Source organism: Ahaetulla prasina, chromosome 5 (assembly GCF_028640845.1).
Source record: "Ahaetulla prasina isolate Xishuangbanna chromosome 5, ASM2864084v1, whole genome shotgun sequence".
Taxonomy (NCBI): Eukaryota; Metazoa; Chordata; class Lepidosauria; order Squamata; family Colubridae; genus Ahaetulla; species Ahaetulla prasina.
The window spans coordinates 84,841,692-84,864,522 of NC_080543.1; the positions used below are offsets into that span (position 1 = coordinate 84,841,692).

At 36.3% G+C, this 22,831-nt stretch overlaps 1 protein-coding gene across 1 annotated transcript in view; it reads left to right on the forward strand.

Moving 5' to 3' along the window:
• The first annotated feature begins 4,912 nt into the window (after positions 1–4,912).
• The window catches only part of LOC131199821 (ankyrin repeat and SOCS box protein 9-like), a 33,090-nt gene continuing 15,171 nt past the window's right edge, over positions 4,913–22,831 (forward strand). The window contains exons 1-2 of the mRNA XM_058186024.1: positions 4,913–5,239; positions 12,968–13,047. Coding sequence (XP_058042007.1) covers positions 5,146–5,239; positions 12,968–13,047 — 174 coding nt within the window. The 5' untranslated portion in view covers positions 4,913–5,145. The remainder of the gene's footprint in view (positions 5,240–12,967; positions 13,048–22,831) is intronic.

A 22,831-nucleotide genomic window follows, 5' to 3' on the forward strand; every position in this document is an offset into this window, starting at 1 on the left:
CTCACAGTGGTTTGATGAATTTCACGGTGGTCCGGGTAAGCAATTTCTCTGCGTTGGTTCTGCGGGAGTCCTTGCTTGGCTGATCCCTGCCTTCTGGATGCTGTTGGTGGTCTGCTGGAGGGTGGAATGGGTTGGGTGGCCCGGCATGCCTCGGTGATGTGCCCTTTTTGCTGGCAGCGATGGCAGATTGCCTCTTTAAAGCGACACGATGATCTCGTGTGGAATCCTAGGCAGCCTGAGCATTGGGGTTGTTGGGAGTCCCTATCTTGGTGGTTTCCTCATTGGTCTGGGTAGATCCGATTGACGGTTTGTAGAGTTTCGGGCCGCAGTAAGTTAGGAAGATGCCTCATTTGTGGTCGTCTGGCAAATCTTGATAGTAGTTCACTTGCAGTAACATCCTGAAGCGGCTCATGTAGGTGTGCCATTCTTCTATCCATGGATCGTAGGTTGCCAGGGCAGGTGCAGTCTGGGTAGCCATTGCAGGGTGGCCGATGGAAGTCGTTCCAATAGGCAAGATGGCCGCAGCTTGCCACGAGGTACTGGTCAGTTACCTTGTCCTTCCTGAGATCCCACCTTCGTCGCCAGTGTTAGATCGAGGCAAGGAAGAGACGATCGGTAACCTTCAGCTCTTTATTTGTCAGGAAATAGGAATACAAACAGCTTGGCAGCCACCGAGCCTTGCTCTTTATAGAGCGCCGGCATGCAAGCCGGCCACTGACAGCGCTTGAATTTTCCCACTGCTGAATCAACCAATTTCATGTACCCCCGCACATAACAATTCTGTCAAGGAGTTTTAAATTATCCTGTCTTAAATGGATTACCAAATCTGCATTTTTAAAAGCTGGCCTCAGTTTTTTCTTGGGGGCAGGGAGACTGGGGCTGGTTTCTGTATCCCTCCATTTCTCCCTTTGGGGTAATATAATATCCTGCCTTTTTAATACTCCTCAAAATACTTCATTCTTCGGGCGGGTGGCGGCTTCCCACAGTTTTATTACATTTTTGAGGCCACCTGATTCCAGATGACTCTGGGAATATAGCAATTTAGAACATTGGAGGAGGAATCCTATAAAACAGGCAGAAAGAACTGCGGAAGTCCAAAGAAAAACATACATTATAACAAAACACAATGAGGAGAGGCACTCCCATACAGCAAGGCCTGGGAGACCTGCCTTATCTTTAGTAGAAGATACTGTTATCCATTCTGATTTTTCCACTCTGAACAAGGTCATTGTCTTCATTATCATCATCTTTTGCCCTTTCTTCCTTCTCAACAAATTCAGTTAATATAATCCTTTTTCATTTCCAAAGTCACATTGTAGAGAATAAGCTCATCCACCTTTTTTTTAAAGTGCAGCACACTTTGATTGTTAATAAAGAGATTGAGAATACATGAATTAATTGTTACCTTGATTTTATTTATCTGTTAGTATGCCATGTATCCTGTGTTCAAATAGGTTTACATAAAATTAAACACCATTAAAAAAACAAAATATTTTTCAAAAGTACAGTTGTTAGTAGCAACTCTTAATTAGTTGTGTGTAAAATATAATTGAGAGCTATAGTAATTTTATATGCTGATGATTAATAAAATCAACTATTTGCTGTCACTAATACATTTTAACATTTAATTAGCAAACTTTGAATGTGGTCTGTGTATTATGTGTATATGAATACAACCACAGGAATTTTTTCTACAAACACCTTCCCCATTTTATTGGGATTGGCATAACTGCTATTCTCACTTTTATCTATTTTAAATATAATAAATAAATAAATAAATAAATAAAGCTAATAATAACAACAACAACAAAAACTTTATTGTCATTGTATATGTATACCCATACAACAAAATTCACTTACACCCAAAGACCAGTCCAACACACATAACAATCCCCAAACACACTATCAGTAGATATCGGTAGAATAAAATCAACTTAAAACTCCCTCTGCATATTTTAAAGAAATTATTGTGACACACAGTTGCAGTTTATATGTTAACGTACTCTGTGACCAATCAGATCCCTTAGGGAAGTCCATAGAGAGAATCTGCTCATATTTGCCAGCAACTAAAAATCCTAAAAGCTTTAACCAAAAACTTTCTACTATTGACCTCACCCCATTCCTAAGAGGACCATAAGGGGCGTGCATAAGTGCACAAACGTGCCTACCGTTCCTGTCCTATTGTTTTTCTTTTCTTCTTCCTATATATATATATATACTTATACCTCCTAATATTTACTCATATATGTGTTTATATACTATATAATCTTTTTGTATGATACCTAGATATATTGTTGTGACAAAATAAATAAATAAAATAAAATATTTTATTTATTTATTTATTTATTTATTTGATTTTTATACCGCCCTTCTCCTGAAGGACTCAGGGCGGTGTACAGGCAACAATAAAATACAGACACTACAGTATACAATTTAAAATGCAAGTTAAAAAACTTATTATAATTAGCCTAGAACTTTAAAAATTTATAAAAACCAAAACCCCATTTAAAATTAGTAAAAAAATTTAAAAACGATAAAATTTATGTAATTTAAAATTTAAAATTTAAAATTTAAGATGTGTCTTCAGTTCGCGGCGGAAGGTCCGAAGGTCAGGTATTTGGCGTAAGCCCGGGGGAAGTTCGTTCCAAAGTGTGGGAGCCCCCACAGAGAAGGACCTTCCCCTGGGGGCCGCCAGCCGACATTGCTTGGCGGACGGCACCCTGAGGAGTCCCTCTCTGTGAGAGCGTACGGGTCGGTGGGAGGCATACGGTAACAGCAGGCGGTCCGGTAAGTACCCAGGCCCTAAGCCATGGAGCGCTTTAAAGGTCGTAATCAACACCTTAAAGTGCACTCGAAAGGCCACAGGTAGCCAGTGCAGTCTGCGCAGGAGCGGTGTTACGTGGGAGCTACACGAAGCTCCCTCTATCACCCGCGCAGCTGCATTCTGGACTAACTGAAGCCTCCGAGTGCACTTCAAGGGGAGCCCCATATAGAGAGCATTACAATAAATAAATAAACTAAATACCACAGATCCACACTGCTTCTGATTCTACAGAAAGTGAATGCCTATTTATAGCCCTTAGTAGACTTACACATTTGTTTCATCCATGAATTTGTCTTAACCTCACTGAAACCCAAATAAATAGGGGACCAATATCCTCTAGTAGGAAATTCATGAAAATGATCCGTGCATTGACTATTTGTTTTAGTATGGATACTTATTTTACTAACAGTGAAAACTTCTCATCCATAGCTACTCATAAGTTACTCATCACATATGTGATTCTTTGGGACTGCATCAGGAAAGATTACCTTTCCTCTCTTTGTACTTTGCTATGCTGTGCTGAAAAAAGCCTTCTTTTTTTCTTGTTTATGCTAATTGTGGTTGTATGAGAGTATTTCACTTACTCGCCTCTTCAGATTATCTGAATTTTCTTGAACACAGTTGTATTAGGGCTACCAGATCTGAACTGAGAAAATCTGGACAATCATCAGACGGAAGCAAAGAAACTAGGCACTGTCTCTTTAATGCCATTTCACAATCTTTTTTTCTGGTAGCACTAATTGTACAATAGAATCCTTTCTTATTTATTCCTTTAGCATATGTTTTCTTGTATTATTTTAAGATTGCATTTGTTGTTGGGCAATTTGTCTATGTGTGGCAGTGAAAAAGGGGCTGGCAATGAAAATAATGTATGGTCTGTATTTTCTAGTTTGGAGAAAATGACAATGTTTGGGGGGGCTTGTCTCATTCGCAATCAACCTCTCAACAAGTCAACCAGGTAGTCTAAGGTCATTAGTGGGCAACCTTGTCATGTCTAAGAAATTGCCAGAGGTGTCTCCAAAATGCTCCACCGATTTAGTAAGCCTACTAAACACTATCTGCTTCTTTTAGATATTACACTGTATATACTATACTGACTACACAATGAATAAAATGGATAGATGTTTGGCTGAAGGGCAATATTACATAATCTATATAGACACTATATTCTTTAGGAACAGGCAACATTCTTCAGAGTGCAGAAAAGGAATTGGAAATATTAAGCTGTATAAATTAAACACCTGCAATAAGAAAAAAGGCAACATTAAAAACTAGATTACATCCCTGTATCTTGCCATATTTTTCCATCCTCACAAATTATCCTTGCATTGTCCATCTCTTCATACTTGTTCTTTAAGCAATGTTACAATTAGCATATGAATGGATGCATTGATTCTAGTGGCATTTCTTCTGTTCTTTGTGGATTATCTTCACACTTAACACATAAAATGAAATATTCCAATTAATTGAGAAGTCTTTGTGAATACTCTGGATTTCTATTTTTTTTCCCAACAAAAAACAGCCTTCCCTACCCTGCCACCCTCCAGATGTATTTGCACTACAACTTCCATTAGCTTCCAATGATACCTCCCACTAAAGAAGTGGGTAAGCATGCTGAGACTTTAGCCCAAATACAACTAGAGGATGAGAGGATCAGGAAAACTGTCAGAGGAATCATAACATTGAAAATTTAGTTTTTCAAACAGATGGCTTTAATATCCACTCTCTAATGGTGTCCATTTCTTTGTGAAAAAGAATAGTTTGCCATTTCTGCATATGCTTGTGTTATTTTTGAATGCCAGTGCTTCTATGTCTGAAAATAACATAATGTATGCTTTGTGATGAAAGCAAATATATGGTACTAAAATGTCTCTCTTTCCCTTCCTCTCCCCTTCCCCCCCCCTTTCCCCTTTTTCTGTTATAAATCCCCTGAAGGCAGACTTAGCTGAACAAGTTAAACTAGTTCTTTCTGTCTTGTTTTGTCGGCAACTGAGAAGTTACTTTCTTGTAAAAACAGAAGGGAGGCGTGCTGATTGGATATGGTATTAGAAAGGATATGACATCAGCCATATTCCTCACTTTGTTCTGTGTGTCTTAAATCTTTTTTATTCAGTCAATGAAGAGGTGTTCTGAAAATGTCTACGTGTTTTGGTCACTGTTGACAGTAGCTGCAGAAATCCCGTAATAAATAACTCATGGAACTTGAATCTGGGTTGTTTTTGGTTTTGGTTGGTTGGTATGTTTGTTTTAAAAGAGCAAGTTGGAATTTGAACTCTCATGATCTCAACTGTAAAGTGGAATAACTGTAGCCCAGTATTGCAATGGATGAGGAAGAAGAAATTATCGGTCTTTGCCTATTTCGAAGTTTAGGAAGGGTTACTCATCCACATTATCTACTTAATCCATTGATGGGTGGTAAGTAAACACTCTGTTATCTGCAGTTTCATAGCCGAAGTGAAAAAGCCAGAGAAGTTGTGAGTTGGCAGTTAGCAGAATTTATTTCTTTAGAATAAATATTTTTTCAGCAGAGAAAATAATCAATAAAAAGAATCAAATGCAGAAAACACAGAAGAGTATGCAACAAGAGTTGCTAAAATATAATTTTTTTTTAAGGTTGAGAATTTAGAAATGTAAACTGCATTATCTGTTTGACTTTTGCATTGCTTCATAGCATCACTATCAAATATGAGAACGTTGATTAGTTAGCATAATAATTTGAACAATATCCTTCAGGGTCCTTCTCTTGTTACTGTATGTATGATGCTTTGAATAATATTAGAGTTTGTGTATCTTTTACAACTAGGGATAATTCAGTGCAATATTGGAATTGCAGCAAAAATGACTTTAGCATTCACCCCATAATGTCTCACTGTTGATTTTCTGCTTGCAAACCTAAATTTTTTTTTTACTAAAAATGGCAGCATGCACATGCAATTATTACTATGATATGTTTATGATCTGCAGTTTATGTCAAATTTCTATAGGGCTTCAGTGCTCTCAGCAAACATACTGATTTTCTGCAACAGAAAATAGGTTAACCTTAGTAGTTATTCCTACTTATACAGTATTCCATTTATATCAATAAGTGTTTATCAATGATAGGTGTTTATATAAATTTAAAGCTGAGTCATATAAACTTAAATGCATTTTAATTCAAAAAGTTATATATTAAACAGGTTGCAAAAAAAAGCAAAAAAATTAAAACTGAGAGAAAAAAAATCTGAATTGTGACATTCTTACAGATCTAGACACTTGTATGGAAAATAGTTTCTTTATATTCAGTAGTCAGAAAGATTTTATTCCACCCCCACCTCCTTCAGTCCCTGAAGATAGTAACTTCTGAGAAACAAGGAGTTCAGAGTAGAGATATGAGTTGGAGGATTTTTAAAAAATGAGAAACAGAGTTCTATTCTTCATTCTCAGAATTTTTCTGAGTCCCTGCATCCTTAGAGAAAAATATTCATATGTTTCTGCTATCTTAATCTCCTAAATAATTTCTAAAAATTACAGGAAGGTTTCTATGTAAAATTTGTGTACATACACAATTCTTATACCTAGTAGACAAACACAGTGGTAAGCTGAATACCAGCTGAATACCAGCTGATGTTTCTCACATGTTGTACAATGCTCACTCATGATGCTTTATATTTTTAGTATGAATGCCATTGAGCTAAAAGCTGTTTTATAGCACACATAAAAAGAAAAGATTGGAAACCAACCAATATAATCAACTCTTAAATTAAGTACAAGAATACATTTCTTCCATCCTGGAAATATTTTACATCAATATGAAACTTAGCTGCCCTCTGTGTAAAACTTCCTAAATCTGCCAACAACCATGTATTGATTTTGAAGAATTATAACCTTGATAGTTAATATATTTTTATTACTTTATTCATATAGAGAGTTTCTCATGTAGGGAAATTTCAGATATATATTAGAGGACCTTCACTGATGTTTGAAATATGACAACACTATCTTAACAGTATTTATTCAATTCAATGGTTCTTGCACAGTAACGTCTACTCTTGCCAGCAGTTTTCTCCAAGGTGTCTGGCAGTTATTTTTCCATCAATACTACCTTGCTGTTTCAATTGAAATGCCAGGAATTAAACAAAGACTATCTTGTAAACTAAATTTAAGTATTTATGTTATACCAAAGAATAGTCAAATTATAAAAGTTTATACCCCTATAGAAAGTAACTACCTTTTAATATTTCTTCAGACCTAGGTTCGTTCTTCTTTTTTAGCAAAAATAAATTACATGCTAAAACATATCTCTAATACTTCCAGTACAGATCACACCCAAATAAATCAGTTTTGTAAATTTTGCCTTGTGACATAAATCCTTCAAAGCAACTATTTTTTCTTACATTTTTCCTGTTATTTTAATGATAAGTCTGTAGTTTGAATACGCTGATGGAATCAGCCCAGGGTATCATTGGGCTAAAGTGAGGATATAAAAATGAAGTGCTGACTTTGCATCTTTAACAAGAGACATGTTGGGAGGGCATGCCTGGATTTATTACCACTTAATCTTTTTGCCTATGCAAATGATAGCCACAGAATACAGAGCTGTTTCACCAAATTCAGTGCCCTTTTTGAAAGGATATTTTGATTCATTTATTTTGACTGAGCTGGAACTATTGGCCCAATGCCTGTTACTTTAGCCAGGAGCAAGACTAATTTTATAGCTGTGTTTAATTATTGAAACCTTTGAATAGTTTAACACAGCACACACTTTTAGTTGAAAACTTTTCTCTGTGAAATCAGCTGTGCTATTGATCTTATAACTCTCCTACTTTAATTAACATAGCATATGATCCTCCTCATGATTAGGGACTTAGTTTTCTGCAAGCTAACTGTATAAAAGGTAAATGATGATAGCTCAGACCTAACTACCACTACCATTGACATTTAGTCCTGTATTTATAGCTCATTTGGAGCTATTACATACCCTCACTGAAGGTCAGTACACTCCTGGAATGGTCGTCGTCTTCCATCAAGTGCACAACTTTGGCAGGGATGCACATGGAGTGGTAAGGGAAGAAGGGGACACCCGCCTAGCCAGCCAGATTAGCCAAATCAACCCTGGTGATAATGGAGCATCAGTGTTGCAGCAAAATCGCCCTCACATCCAAATCAAGCCCTGTACTTATAATTTAACGTATTTTCCGGTGTATAAGATGCACCTTTTTACCCCCAAAAAGAGGGTGGAAATCTGGGTGCGTCTTATACACCGAATGTAGCCCCACCCACCTGTTGCCCCCCTACCCTTCGGAGGTTGTCAGCCTTTGTGCGTTGCACAGCCACATGTCCTCATGAAAACGGTCTTGCATCTGCCGCGGCACTTCAAAGGGCCGCACTGCAGCTGATCAGCGTTGTAGGCAGCTAGTAGACCAGTGCCTCTATTTTTAAAGAAGGTAGACGGGTGTGCTCCCAAAAAAGGCAAGTAGACCGGTATGGCTCTGCTAGACTGAAGCAAGCCTGGTAGACCGGTATGTTTTCTGATTAGAAAAAAGAAATTTTTTGGTCAAAAAACTCACAATGACTCTGAAAGAATCGAACAGAAATGGGCTGGAAGCCAGATCTATTAGAGATGTTTCTCTCAGGCCGACTGAGTTGAAACTGGGCCCAACAGTGACTCAGTCTCTAGGCAGATACGGCTGTAGCAAGCCATGTCTGACCGATGCCTCAGCCTCACTGGAGAACTGGTGGCTTGCTGGGCACTGCGCAAGAGGTGTAAGGCAAGGTGCTGCCAGCTGAAAACTGTTGTTGTGATCTCTGCTGCCTGGAACCGCCCAAAAACGTGATGCTCTTTTTTTGCCTCTGCACACCCCATTTTTTGGAACTGGGGAGGTAGCGGAGATCTCCAGGCGGCGGAGATCGTGGCAACAGTGTTTTTGGGTGGCAGCGCCTTGCGTTTTGCTCCCTGCGCAGCACCTGCTTTGCCAAGCAAGTCCCGACCTCCGCGCTTCCCCAGGCCGCTCCTGTTATCAAAATCCGAATGGAAGTGAGGATGCCGTTGATCCTGATGCTGGTAGGCAGAGGCAGAATTCTTTTTTTCTTGTTTTCCTTCCCCAAAATTAAGGTGTGTCTTATACTCCGGTGCGTCTTATACACCGAAAAATACGGTATATGACAGTTGGAAGTGATGGGAATTGAAGTCCAACATGTACGTGGGGCATCAAGTTATCTATCATTGTGATAACTGATATTATTTCAATAATACTGCATCTGTGCTGGTATTACTAATAATAATAACTAATTACCGAGGCGTGGCCAGCATCATGACAAAACGATCGCACACCCCGCTAGCTCCGGGGTGAGCACCGAAATCCCCCCCCCCGATATGGGGGTCCGTTTTGGACCATAGCTGCTCCGCAGAGGCAGCAAAGAATGGGGGAGCCGCCGGAGCAAACAGGGAAGCAGCAAACTCCCTGCAGCTCCAGCTTTTTTCCCCTGACCCAGCGGGGAGGAACTGCAGCCACCATCAGCTGCTCCAAAGTCGGGACGGCCACAAGAATGGGCAGGAGGATAATTACAATTTCTGAACAGAATATTGAAGTCAGGTGAGTTGACACCAGCTCACGAAGAGGCACTTTGTGAAAATAGGCACAAGCTTAGAAGAAATACTGAAATAGCAGCTAAATTTAATTGAAAGTGAAAACGGAAATAAATAAATTAAAAGATACCTAAATTCTGAAAAAGAGGGCTTGGAATTGAAGTCTAGAGCCCTAATTAAATAAAGGAGAATAAGTTTTCAATTATATGACTGTTTGAGAATACTGGAAGTTTTTATCAACTGTTTAAAGTATATGCAAGATGAAAGGGAAAAGAAGAGGGGGGGAAAAGAGAAAGGAGCCTAAGAAAATTTTAAATTGTCTTTAATGGAACACTTCAAGTCCCTCTACTCTCTATAAATTTGGACTTAAAGGAATATAAAGAAATTCTTATTAGAAAAAGGAAACAAATAGAAACAAAGAAAAGGTGTGGTTTCTATAGAAACAAAATGGAAAGTGTAACTAAACTAAAGAGTAACATCTAAAGGCAGAGGAAGAAATACAAAAAGGAACTGTCTTTGTGATTTTAGGACAGTTTCAAGAAAGAGGGGTATGTCAATACGACTGCAGGAGGGGAATTTGTAATAAAAAAGCTGACCTTTAAGATTTAAACACCTAAGAACAATAAGAGATCTAATTGATACCTAAGCAAGATTGAAATACAATGGATAATTTATTATTTGTGATCTGCAACTGTTGATTAAAGAGTAATGTCAAGAGGCAGAGGAAGAAATACAAGATGGAAATGTCTTTGTGATTTCGGGACAGTTCCAAGAAAGATGGATATGTCTATGCGAGTGCAAGACAGCTTTAAGAAAGGACCCTGTAACCAGATGGTTGACCTCTGATTTAAAAACATTAAAGAATAAGCAGGAATTTTTGATAGCTAAACTAAGAGAAGTATGTAGTAATTATAGTGAAGAATATAAAATGTATGAGATTTAAAATAAAATTAAAACCTGTATTAAAGACCCTTAAAAAATTATAAAAGCAATGAGAAGAGAGGGAAAGGAGTGTTAAAGAATTTGAGTTAAGGGATTATGGAACTTTTAAGCATAGGTAATGAAATTGAAATAATTTCCGATAAATCTTCTAATGAAATATGTGAATATAAGTATGGAATTTTTTGAGAAATAAGAAATCTTTGCTCCTTTTTATTTTTTATTTTTTTATTTTTTTTTGGAGAATTGATAATAAGGAAATTCCTATTGGTGATGTTAAATCTTTTTGAAATTGAATTTGAAATGGAATGTAAGAGAGAATTTTTCTTTTTTTAAGATCTTACTTTGTTTTCATTAGTTTACTTTTATGTTCTTTATCTGGGCATTGGATAATGAAATAATAACTGCTTTGATATAACTGGGGTAATGTTATATTTGGAATGAAGGAGGGAAGGGCAAAAAGTGGGGAAAAATATGGGGATTAGACTTGATATGGTATTGATTTCAGGATACGGGGATGGAGTAGATTTTATGACAGATATGTGCAAAGAATAAAAACTTTAAAAGAGAGAATGAAATACATTGGATATATTAAAATGGAAGGTGAAATTTGAATTATGTTTAACTATGTACCTGACTGATATCCTGTTCAAAAATGATTTGTATGTGGTTTTTGTTAAAAAAATAAATAAAAATTATATAAAAAAATAACTAATCACTAATATAATTTTATTTCTGTTATAATTATTATATTACTAATATAATATATTAATGATAAAATATTGGAATTAGAAAGGCCACAAATCTGAAAGAAAATTGAGTTGAATGATGTCATCTTATCATTTAATTCACTTAACCAAAAGCAAGAACATTCATGAACATTAATCCTTAAAAAAATGAGGCATTACTGTCCAAATTCATGCTTAAAGTAAAAGACCATTTAAAATGATTGAAAAGACATGAAATTATTTTTTTTATTTTTTTTATTTTATTAGATTTTTATACCGCCCTTCTCCCGAAGGACTCAGGGCGGTGTACAGCCGGAATAAAATACAGAATATATACAATTAAAAGAAATTAAAAGAAACTATTAATAAACGGCCGATAATTTAAAAAATTTAAAAATTTAAAATCACTAAAACCCCAATTTAAAATCAACTATTTATGCCAGTCCTGCTTGAGTGAATAAATATGTTTTTAGCTCACGACGAAAGGTCCGAAGATCAGGCACTTGACGTAAGCCAGATCCTTTTAATTCTTTTTCATATAAATAAGAGGGACAACATTTTTGCCGGTCTGCATTTCTTGTTAGCCTTTATTGCTGAATTGTGTTTGTTTAGCACTACATTAATTATCTGACACAATGGGAACAGGAAGTGTCAGATAGGATGTCATTTTTATCGTCAAATTGAGCAGAAACCTAGTCATTACCAACTGCTGGACATTTTTTGGAAACATTTACAATAACTTTTTGGTATGTTGTATTAATACTATACTGCCATTAAATCTGTTACTTAAGAACCAAATAATAAACTGAATTTTACTGACCCATACACCAAGGAACTTAGATTCTAAATTTTGACTTCAATGAAAAAGAGAAAAATGAAAGAAAAGAAGGTAGAGCTTATAAATTAATTACTGTATACTTATGTAGCAATTTAGTTGTAGGATGAGTTCATGTGCAATATAGCAACTCAGGAACTGTGTTAAGCCCTTGTAGAGGAGGCAGTCTTAGAAGTAACATTTAGATGATAAAGGAGAGGTGGTGTTATTTAACTTCTCTGGTGAGCAGGTTAGCCATACAAGATAGCAAGAGAGAAATAGTGAAGCTGTTTAAGTTCTTCAGGTATCACTGTAGGAGCAAAGTCACAATTAGATATTTTGTGATATAAGTGGAAACAGAAAACATGGGTCATGGATCTAATACACTGGATCTAGAAATGGAAAGAAATCCAGAATATAAGATCTGAAGTTGTGGAATCAGAGCTGTTCTTAATATAAATAAATTTGATGGGGAAATGTTTGACGAGTTCAACTCCATCTCCCTGCCCATGTTTATATATATGGAATAGAATGTGTGAATGGGGTCTACTCATTGAAATTGATATGTCCCAAATGCAGTTCACATTCAGAATTCTTGATATGGTACTCAGGAGCAGACTTTGAAACTCATTCCTACCTTACGTCATGTGCATAACTCCCACATTAAGGTCATGTATGAAGTCTGCTATAGTTAAGGAGTTTTACGTTCTTTTAGTTTTGTTGGAGGTAAAAAAGCTGTGCTTTTTTTGTAAATTGTTTTTCCCATAGTAGGCAATCAAATAAAATGAGCAGCATAGCAAAAGGCACAGAGATGGCATCAGTCATCTTGATGACTGGCTTTTTTAATCTGTTGCACTAAGTGTGATATTTTGGGTTTTTTCCTGAATTATATGTGATTTAAGAATAACCTGTCAGACAATAAAATATAATTGCCTTTGCTTACTGAAGTAGTATGAAGTATTTAATCACATTGAAACCCATAGATGTATATAATCTTAGAAAATCCCTTTAGGTAGTGGGAGCTTTATTAAGGTATCCAAATTCAAGTACAGAGATACACTAATTAAATTATATCCTTTTTCTCCATCTTCATACAGATTTTGTCTCTGACTGGTCTCCTTTACATGAAGCATCCATTCATGGGAGACTACTTGCTCTGAAGAAACTCATCAATCAGGTGATAGAAAGGAGATCAATCTTTTGCTTATCCTGATCATTAAATCCATTTCTGAAGACAGGTTGTACTTCACACAGTAAGGATATAAGGTTGACTGTGCTTTGACTTCAAGGAGATCTATATTACATTATTTCTCTCTCTCTCTCCCTCCCTCCCTGCCTCCCTCTCTCTCTCTCTCCAATATTTACAGCTAGCTTTCTCATTTTTATTTACACACATACATGCACATCATTAAAACACTAGTACCTCAGAGGTGCCATTGACAATCTGAGGGCCAGAATAATAATAATAATAATAATAATATTTTAATTTTTATATCGCCCTTCTCCCGAAGGACTCAGGGCGGTTAACAGCCAGCTAAAATACAGTACAATACAATAAAATCATTATTAAAAAACTTATTCGATATGGTCAATAAATTTATAAAATACATAATATAATATAAAACCCCATTTAAAATCCAATTAAAAAACCCATTTTATGCCAGTCCTGCTCGGAAAAATAAATACGTCTTCAGCTCGCGGCAAAAGGTCCGGAGGTCAGGAAGTTCTCGAAGTCCTGGGGGAAGCTCATTCCAGAGGGTAGGTGCCCACACAGAGACGGCTCTTCCCCTGGGGGTCGCCAGCCGACATTGTTTGGCTGACGGCACCTTGAGGAGACCCTCTCTATGGGAGCGCACCGGTCGGTGGGAGGCATGTGGTAACAGAAGGCGGTCCCGAAGATATCCCGGTCCTAAGCCATGGAGCACTTCAAAGGTGGTAACCAGCACCTTGAAGTGCACCCGGAAGACCACAGGCAGCCAGTGCAGCCTGCGCAGGATAGGTGTTATATGAGAGCCACGAGTGGCTCCGTCTATCACCCGCTGAAATCTGCTGAACAGTGCTGCTTTGGCCTGTTCACAAAGTAATTGCAGAGGTAAAACCACCCTTAGCTTTGAGGAGACTATTCCATAAAATTGCGGCCACTATGGAACTTAGGAACTTACCATCCATCCATTACAGGTTGGAGAGAATGGACCAGCAACTGGGGTTCACTAAATGACTGCAGGTGGCACATTCAAATTTAGCAAGGTATTTCCAGATATCTCCCAGTGCTTTGCTGTAAAAAAACCTACCCATTATAACCAGCACTTTGAATTGAACCTAATACCGGTAGCCTTTTGGTAACCAATGATGTGACTTTGGAATAGGAATATAGGTAGTCCTCAGTTTATGATCAGTTGCTTAGTGGCCTTTAAAAATTACAATGAATACCCACGCCAAAGGTTCTTACGACCCAGTTCTGAAGTTCTCATGGCCACCTCCCTTGTAGCCATGTGACTGAATGTCAGGTGCTCTGCAACCAGCTCACATTTGTGGCTTTTTGTGGTGTTCTGCAGTCATATATTTTACAATGTTTTTGTTCAAACTAGTATTTACTTCAGAGTGTGCCAGAGCTAACAATGGTTTCACTTTATAACTATTGCATTCACTTTATGTCTGCTGTGTTTATGATCACTTCATTCTTAATTTGATCTTGTTTGGCCCCAACTAAATCCTTACAGTCTTCAGACACTCATTCAGGAATTCCATGGTATCTCTGGTTGAGCTTATATGTTATATGTGGGTACATATGGTCCCCAATTTATGACAGTTTGTTTAATAATTGTCTGAAGTTATGGCAGTGCTAAAAAGTGACTTACAACTAGTCCTTGTAGCCACATGATCAGAATTCAGGAGCCGGCATATATTTATGATAATTTCAATGTCACGGGGTCATGTGGTCATCATTTGTGACCTTCACAGAGGGCTTCCAACAAGCAAAGTCAGCGGGGTTTATTTAACAATAACATGAGATGCTTAGCAATTGCAGCAAAAAAGGTAAAATCAGGTACAGTTCACTTAATTGACCCATTGCTTACTGACAAAAGTTCAGGACCCAATTGTGAATGTGAGGACTACCTGAACTACCATCCACATAGGGATAACACTTCAGTTGGTGAATGAGCTTCTCCAGCTTCTTCATGCAGAAATTAAAAAAATGGGGAAAAGCAGCAATCCTTGAAAAGCCTTGGAGTTCCTTGCAGATTCATTTTGTTATAGCTATTAATTATGTGGCATTCATGCATTTTGATTTCATTGTGGTGTGTAAAAATAACTTGCATCCATGCTTGACATTTCATCTTGAGCATGAATAGGATAGATGAGAAACAAAAAAGGATAGCTGAAAAAAAAAGTATAGATTCTGTAAAATTCTGTCCTGATTTGCTGAGTCATTTGTAAAAAAATACAAAGTAAAGCATAGTAAAAATTAATTAAAATGCAATATAATTGTGTAGGTTCTTCTTCACCTAATCCAGAAGAATACATCTTTTTGACAGGAAAAACAGTTGAGCACTCAAGTTTTCAATGATTTGCTAAAAAATGCACCCATAAACATGGTCGAAATCAGAACCAAATTATATGTGATCAATCAGCATTGGATTAAAATTAATTTCTGTGAATGCATTAATTTCATCCTCTTTCACATTAAAAGACACCTAAAAATAAATAATTTTTGAGGAGCTTTCAAAGCAGCCTTCTGCTCTGAGGCTATAGCCTGTGGATTTCTGGTCATTGAAACTTTGCAAGTAAATCAATCAATTTAAATAAAACTATCTTTGTAAGTAAATATTGTTTTATTTTGAAGGCTTCAGAGAGCTTGAGTGACTTAATTTCTCTTTTTGCCTTTTTTGAATCCATACTTTCATGCTTTTGAAAAAAATAAAAATGATGACAAGAAACTAGTCAAGCCTTTCTTCTCCATGTAGTGGTGGTAGTTGTGATGGGATGTGGATCTTGACACATGTCAATTTTAGAAAGCCCTGGAGAGGCACATCAGAGCTATTTATCACTACTCTCGCAGCTCAAATGTACAGGAAAAGTAAAACAGGCTGATATGAAAAGTGAAAGTTTTCAGTTAATGTTAGCTAGAACTATTGTTAAATTAAATGTATTTCTGAGCAGATAATGTTTATAAAGTTCAACTCCATTTCCAGATAACTGCAGAAGGGCAATATTTTAAATGTCAGGTTGTAGTCTGAAAATAAACTAATGAACAGTTTGAAAAAGATGGAATCTCTGTATGCTGTTGACAGAAGCAAGGTTTTAGTTTAGGGTCATTCCATGTCTGCCACTCTGCCGCTCCCAGGTCGACCATCATGGATTTTGATGAAATTTAGTGTGAACATGCACACACGTCCCCAATGAACATTGGTAAAGGGTTATGTTTACTGATGCAATACTTGCGGAGATATAGTCATTTGTATGACCCCATACCATAGCCTTCGACAGTATAACTCTGAGATGTCAGCAAATTTGAAACATAATATCTCTGGCAATGTATTTTTTTGTAAAGTTTTTTTATTTTTTACACACAAACAACAACATACAATGCATCTTTTCTGAACAGAATATTGGCCAGGTACAAGTTCATACCAAATTTAGTTCTTCTCCAACACATCTTACATACTTTCATCAAAATATTTTCTTTCATTTTAATTTCCTTCTTACATTTCTCTTTATAAATCTAATTTATCCTTCACATGTAATTTTAATCTTTTATCAAGTTTTCCCTCTCTTCCCCCCTTTTTTCTATTCCCATTTTTATTAAACCCTTATATTCCCATTTAATAGTTGTATTCTTTTATATCTTCTATTAATTCAACATCAACATCAATCATATATTTACATTTCATTGACAATTCATACATTAACAATAATCAAAAAGAAAAGAAAAAGTAAGAAAAAACTCAGTTTTTCTTCATAATATCATTTCTGAAATATCATTTATAAATCCATAATAACCTCCAAACATTTTTTCTTATTTTAAATTCAATTCTCAATGTTTAAATCATTTAATATTTTGCCAACTCTTTTTGTGCTTTAAATTCCATTTACACTTCAACCAATATACATTTCAATCCTTTTTTATTTTCCTTCCCTTTCTCTTCCTCCTTTTTTTCTTTTTTTCTCTTAAAATTCTCTACTCTCTTTGCTTGCCCTATATTTCCATCTACTCTCCTTCTCCCCTCTTCCCCTGTTTTTATCTTTTCTCTATTAATCCCAAAACGATCCTTTAACTTTGTATTTTTTTCCTTTCCTTGTCTCTTCCTTCCCTCCATATTTTTGTTTGCCCTCTTTGCAGTATTTTCCCTTTTAGTCTTCTCCTCATTCCCCTTTTAATGATTTCTCTTTTGTCACTGTCAATCCCAGTGTAATCTTCTAATTTCTTTGTGCTTTCCCCCTTTTTCTCCTTATTAATCCCTTCACTCTCCCTATATACTCATTTGATGTTTCAAAATCATTTAATATTTCACAGTCAATTTTTTTTCCTTTGTCTTCCAAAGCTCTCTCTTGCTTCATGGTTTCTTTATTTTCTGTAAGTTTCCGTGCAACTCCTAATTTTTCTGGTTTCAGTTGTCCATATTATCTTGTAATTATTTCTTTTATTTCTCGCTTTAAAGTCATATGCATCTTTTTCATCATTTCAATTATTTCCTGCGCCATTCTGTATTTTCAGGGTTGTATTTGTTATTTTATTATCAAAGTCAAACAACATGCAGGCGTAAAATCCTCCCTTAAAGTTCTCACCAGCCTTATCGCTTCAACAAAATTTTTTTTCCACAACAGATGTTAGTCCATGTAGTTTCCCCTTCCGCCTGAGGGTATCTCTTTCCAATCCACAATTCCAATCAACAATTAATGAAAGTATCCATTTTGTTTCTTTTTCTTAAAGCCGCAACTTATTTTGCTTTACTTTTTAACTTCTCCCAACAGTTCAATTTAAAATCTATGTCCAGTTATATTAAATCCAAATTGCCAGGGAAAAAAGGAAGTCAGAGAAATTTTACCACGTTGTAATTCTAAGTCCCCCAACTTTTTTTTATATTCCGGAAACAAGTTTAAAAATCTCCAAACCTCTCCAGCTTTATTTGAGGGTTTTTTTTCCTTTTTTCCCCCTTCTGCTTGGGGGATCTCCAATTCAATTTAAAAAGCCAAATTCCTTTCGGGTCTTAGGGTAAATAATTCCATTTCTCTTATTTCTTACTGCATTTCTGTTCCTTCTCAATTTAGTCGCTATTCCATCGCCAGAAAAATTTCTTTACCAATTTCAAATTAAAGTATTTTCTTGTGAGTTTGTGTTCACTCACCCGGCTTCAACATTCCATTCAAATAGAAGGGCTTGGCCAATGTCACGGTGGGACAGCGATCCCCAGGGGCTCCGGAGAAAACGCTGATATCCCAGCCGTTTGGGGGTTCTTTATGGACCATAGCTGTCTTGTAGAGACAGTGAAGAAGGGAGGCATGGATCGGCGCAAACAGGGAAGTGGCAAATTCCCTGGAGCACTGACATTAGCCTTTGAATCAACAGCACAGGAAGACAGCCATTAGAGCTGTCAAAAGCTGGGGCAGCCGCACAAAGAGATTTGAGCAGGAGCGGTGATTGAATGGAGTATTGTTACCAGATGAGTGATTGGCCAACTCATAGGTAAGAAGAAAATTTATTAAAGCTTAAAAGGACTTTTCACCTTGAAACTAGCATAATAGGCACATGGAAATATAAAGAGAAGAAAGCAAAAAGCAAAGCAGAACTTTGTAATTAAAGCCCCAAAAAGGAAACTTTCCATCTGAATTTAAAACTGGCTTTGGAAGAAACCAAAAATAATAAAAGGAAAAGAAAATTGAAGGAGAACATCGGTTGCTAACAAAAGGAGTGAGACAGGAAGTCTCAGGAAGAACTTTGTGGATTAACAAGTGACATTTTGTTGCTGAAGCATTTGTGAATTGAAGAGAGATACCTGCTGGAGGAAAGAAAGTATCGCCTCATTTAGATCAACGTGGGAAAGTCAGAAGAAGGCTTTGTTTATACACCTGCAGCGAGATTGTAAAAAAAGGGAGGGGAATCAACAAAGACTTCAATTGGAATACCTTAAAGGAACATTTGAATTGGACATTTTCAGAAACAAAGAAGAAAAGTGATATTATATGTACTCGAATTTGGATTATATATAAGTCAAAGTAACAAATTTGAATTTGGACTATATATAAGTTAAAATAAATAAATCTAAAGTTTTTCTTCTCATATTGAAAATATGGAAAATTGGGAGGAATTATAGACTTCAAGAGAGTCTATTATTGGGAACAAACAAGCAGAATTGTGGCTTAAAAATAAAAAAAGAAATGAGGAAAAATTATGAGGAAATAAGAACAAAAATATGTTGAAAAAGAAAGGAGTGAAGATAATATAGATGATCATATTGGGATTGATAGTGAAAAAATAAAAATGGAGATAGGGAAAGATATTTTAAAAAGAAAGGGAAAAAGAAGAAAGCAAAAGCAAAGCAGAACTTTGTAATTAAAGCCCCAAAAAGGAAACTTTCCATCTGAATTTAAAACTGGCTTTGGAAGAAACCAAAAATAATAAAAGGAAAAGAAAATTGAAGGAGAACATCGGTTGCTAACAAAAGGAGTGAGACAGGAAGTCTCAGGAAGAACTTTGTGGATTAACAAGTGACATTTTGTTGCTGAAGCATTTGTGAATTGAAGAGAGATACCTGCTGGAGGAAAGAAAGTATCGCCTCATTTAGATCAACGTGGAAAGTCAGAAGAAGGCTTTGTTTATACACCTGCAGCGAGATTGTAAAAAAAGGGAGGGGAATCAACAAAGACTTCAATTGGAATACCTTAAAGGAACATTTGAATTGGACATTTTCAGAAACAAAGAAGAAAAGTGATATTATATGTACTCGAATTTGGATTATATATAAGTCAAAGTAACAAATTTGAATTTGGACTATATATAAGTTAAAATAAATAAATCTAAAGTTTTTCTTCTCATATTGAAAATATGGAAAATTGGGAGGAATTATAGACTTCAAGAGCGTCTATTATTGGGAACAAACAAGCAGAATTGTGGCTTAAAAATAAAAAAAGAAATGAGGAAAAATTATGAGGAAATAAGAACAAAAATATGTTGAAAAAGAAAGGAGTGAAGATAATATAGATGATCATATTGGGATTGATAGTGAAAAAATAAAAATGGAGATAGGGAAAGATATTTTAAAAAAGAAAGGGAAAAAAGAAGAAAAGAAAAGATTGAGGAGGAAAATTAAAAGTGAAAAAATAGATGATTACACTGGGATTAGTAGTAACAGAATAAAGAGAAGGAAATAGAGAAAAATTGAGGGGGAACATTAAAAGAGTAAAAATCAGAGAAAGGTGGAAAAGAGGATGCAAGAAAGGGAGAAAGAAGATGAAAGAACAGGAGAAAGGGAGAAAAATATTAAGAGATGAGACCTGGGAGAGACTGAAAGAAAATGATTAAAAGAAGGGGAAAAATGAATAGTAGAAAGAAACTAAAATAGTGGTAGAAACTGTTCTTTTTTTCCTTTTCTTTCTGAAATAATGGAAATTAGAAAATATATGGATTATTGTAAAAAGGTAGTATAAAAGATTGAAATGAGTGAAGGAAATTAAAAAAAAGAGAAGGAGGAGAAGTAAATTAAATGTGGAATATATAATGGGATATATGTTTTCTTTTTCTGTTTGTGTCTGAAAATGCATGGAATGAGAGAGAATTAAAATTGATGGTACGGAAACAAATTTTAAACATATAAAAGAATGAAAAATCCAGCAGATGAAATGTGAAAGATAGCATGGTTTATAAGTGAAAATGATTGAAATTAAGATGTAAAAGGGAATAAAATTGAAATGTTAGTAAATGATGTACACTATTGGAAGAAAATAATAAGTATTGAATTGTGAACAAAAACTCTTAAGAAAATAAGAGTTGGAAAGTTGCTGCTCAAGCCAGTCTCCAGCAACCAGCAACCGATCAAATACTGACACCGACAGATCTGCTCAACTTTGGCAACAGAAATATTCACAGAATTAAATATAGCTACATTCCAAAGAGAGAAATTGAAGAAAGCAGGATGCTGCAAGAAGATGCAAAGTTAGCAGCACAATAGCTGGCATAAGAGATCATCACCTGTTTGTGCCAGTTGATTCAAATTCGATTTCTGTCAGCAAAGTTTCAAATAATATGATTAACTTTGTGACCAAACTGTCCAATACTGTTGATCTGAATTTAAAATTGGCCAACCTATTTCCCAGTTGTTATGTTGCCTGCATTTATGACAAAAAATGGGTAGGCAACGACGTGGAAATTTTGACCAAACAAAATGATGCGTTGGTAACATTTATGCATCCGCGAGGCCCTGCTCCTTCATTTTATTGGCCTGAAAGACAAGATGTTTGTTGGGTTCCAGAACCACATCTTATTTGCGTACTTCCAGCACCTTCAGTTACATCATCAGGTCCACAGTATCAATTCCCAGAAGCGATGCTAAAGAACGTGGCACGTAAATTCATTAATAAATAAGCAATCATTGGAATTTGGCAGTTCATATAAACAGTATGGACTTCAGCATGGAAACCATATAAGATACCCACTTTAGGCTTGGGAATCTAGGATAAACTGCCCAATTGGCTGCTAGGGAACCGGACAAATACCCACACAAAGCTTTGGAACCTCAAGGAAGAAACCAAACTACAGGCTTGGGATCCTGAACCAAGAAACCCACCCCTGGCTGGTATTGCATGGCTATCAGGTGTACTCCCTATGGCGATGGGGTTGCTGGGTCAAGTGCTTGAATTGGTAGTGACAATGTCACCATGGACCAATGCAATATAATAGTAGTAATGATGTCTATATAAAACAAACAAGACAAAACAATAATAGAATGCATGTGACGCTGCCATAGCAACGTCCTCCACTTTGTCCCTATTTTTAGGGCTTTATACTTCAGCGATGAAATACCAACTCTACTTTTTTTGGGGGGTTGAAACATACTCTTTCTAATGAGAATGATTTAGCAGAATTTCCAGAAGGTTTTTTTTGTAAAAGCGGGCTAAAAATACCCTATTTTTTTACAAAAACCGTCAACTTTACACTCAGTTTGTGAATTATTGGAAAGCAGTAAGAGAATGAAATTTTATATTCTACAACCTTGTGTTGCTAAGTTGCGAGACACACAAAGTTTCACGTTTCTCATACTTTTCCTTCCAGAGATATAAGAAGCCAAACTTTACCCTTTTTTTGTGCTGCAGTCATTTTCGGCCAACTTTGCTCCCAATTATCTAGATGGAGATCACTCATGAGAATGTTTATATTATTTTGTTTAATAGAGCACAAGAACTTGTACAAGATGGCCAAGTTTTGTTTCTCTCAACAATACATTGCCAGATTCGAATGGAAACATCGCGGCGAGACAGTCAGGGAAGAGCGAGCTCCACAGAGCTTTTTATTATTATTATTATTATTATTATTTAAATTTTTTATACCGCCCTTCTCCCGAAGGACTCAGGGTGGTTTACAGCCAGATAAAATAAACAGTACTATTACAAAATAAATACTATTAAAATACCACTAAAAAACTTATTCAATTTGGCCGCAATTAAAATTTAGCAAATAATAAAACCCATTAAAAACCCATTAAAAACCCATTTAAAACCCCTTAAAAACCCACGAATTAAAAAAACTAATCCAGTCCTGCGCAGATGAATAAATGTGTTTTAAGCTCGCGACGGAAGGTTCGGAGGTCCGGAAGTTGACGAAGTCCTGGGGGGAGTTCGTTCCAGAGGGTGGGAGCCCCCACTGAGAAGGCCCTTCCCCTGGGTGTCGCCAGACGACACTGTCTCGCTGACGGCACCCTGAGGAGTCCCTCTCTGTGAGAGCGCACGGGTCGGTGAGAGGTATCCGG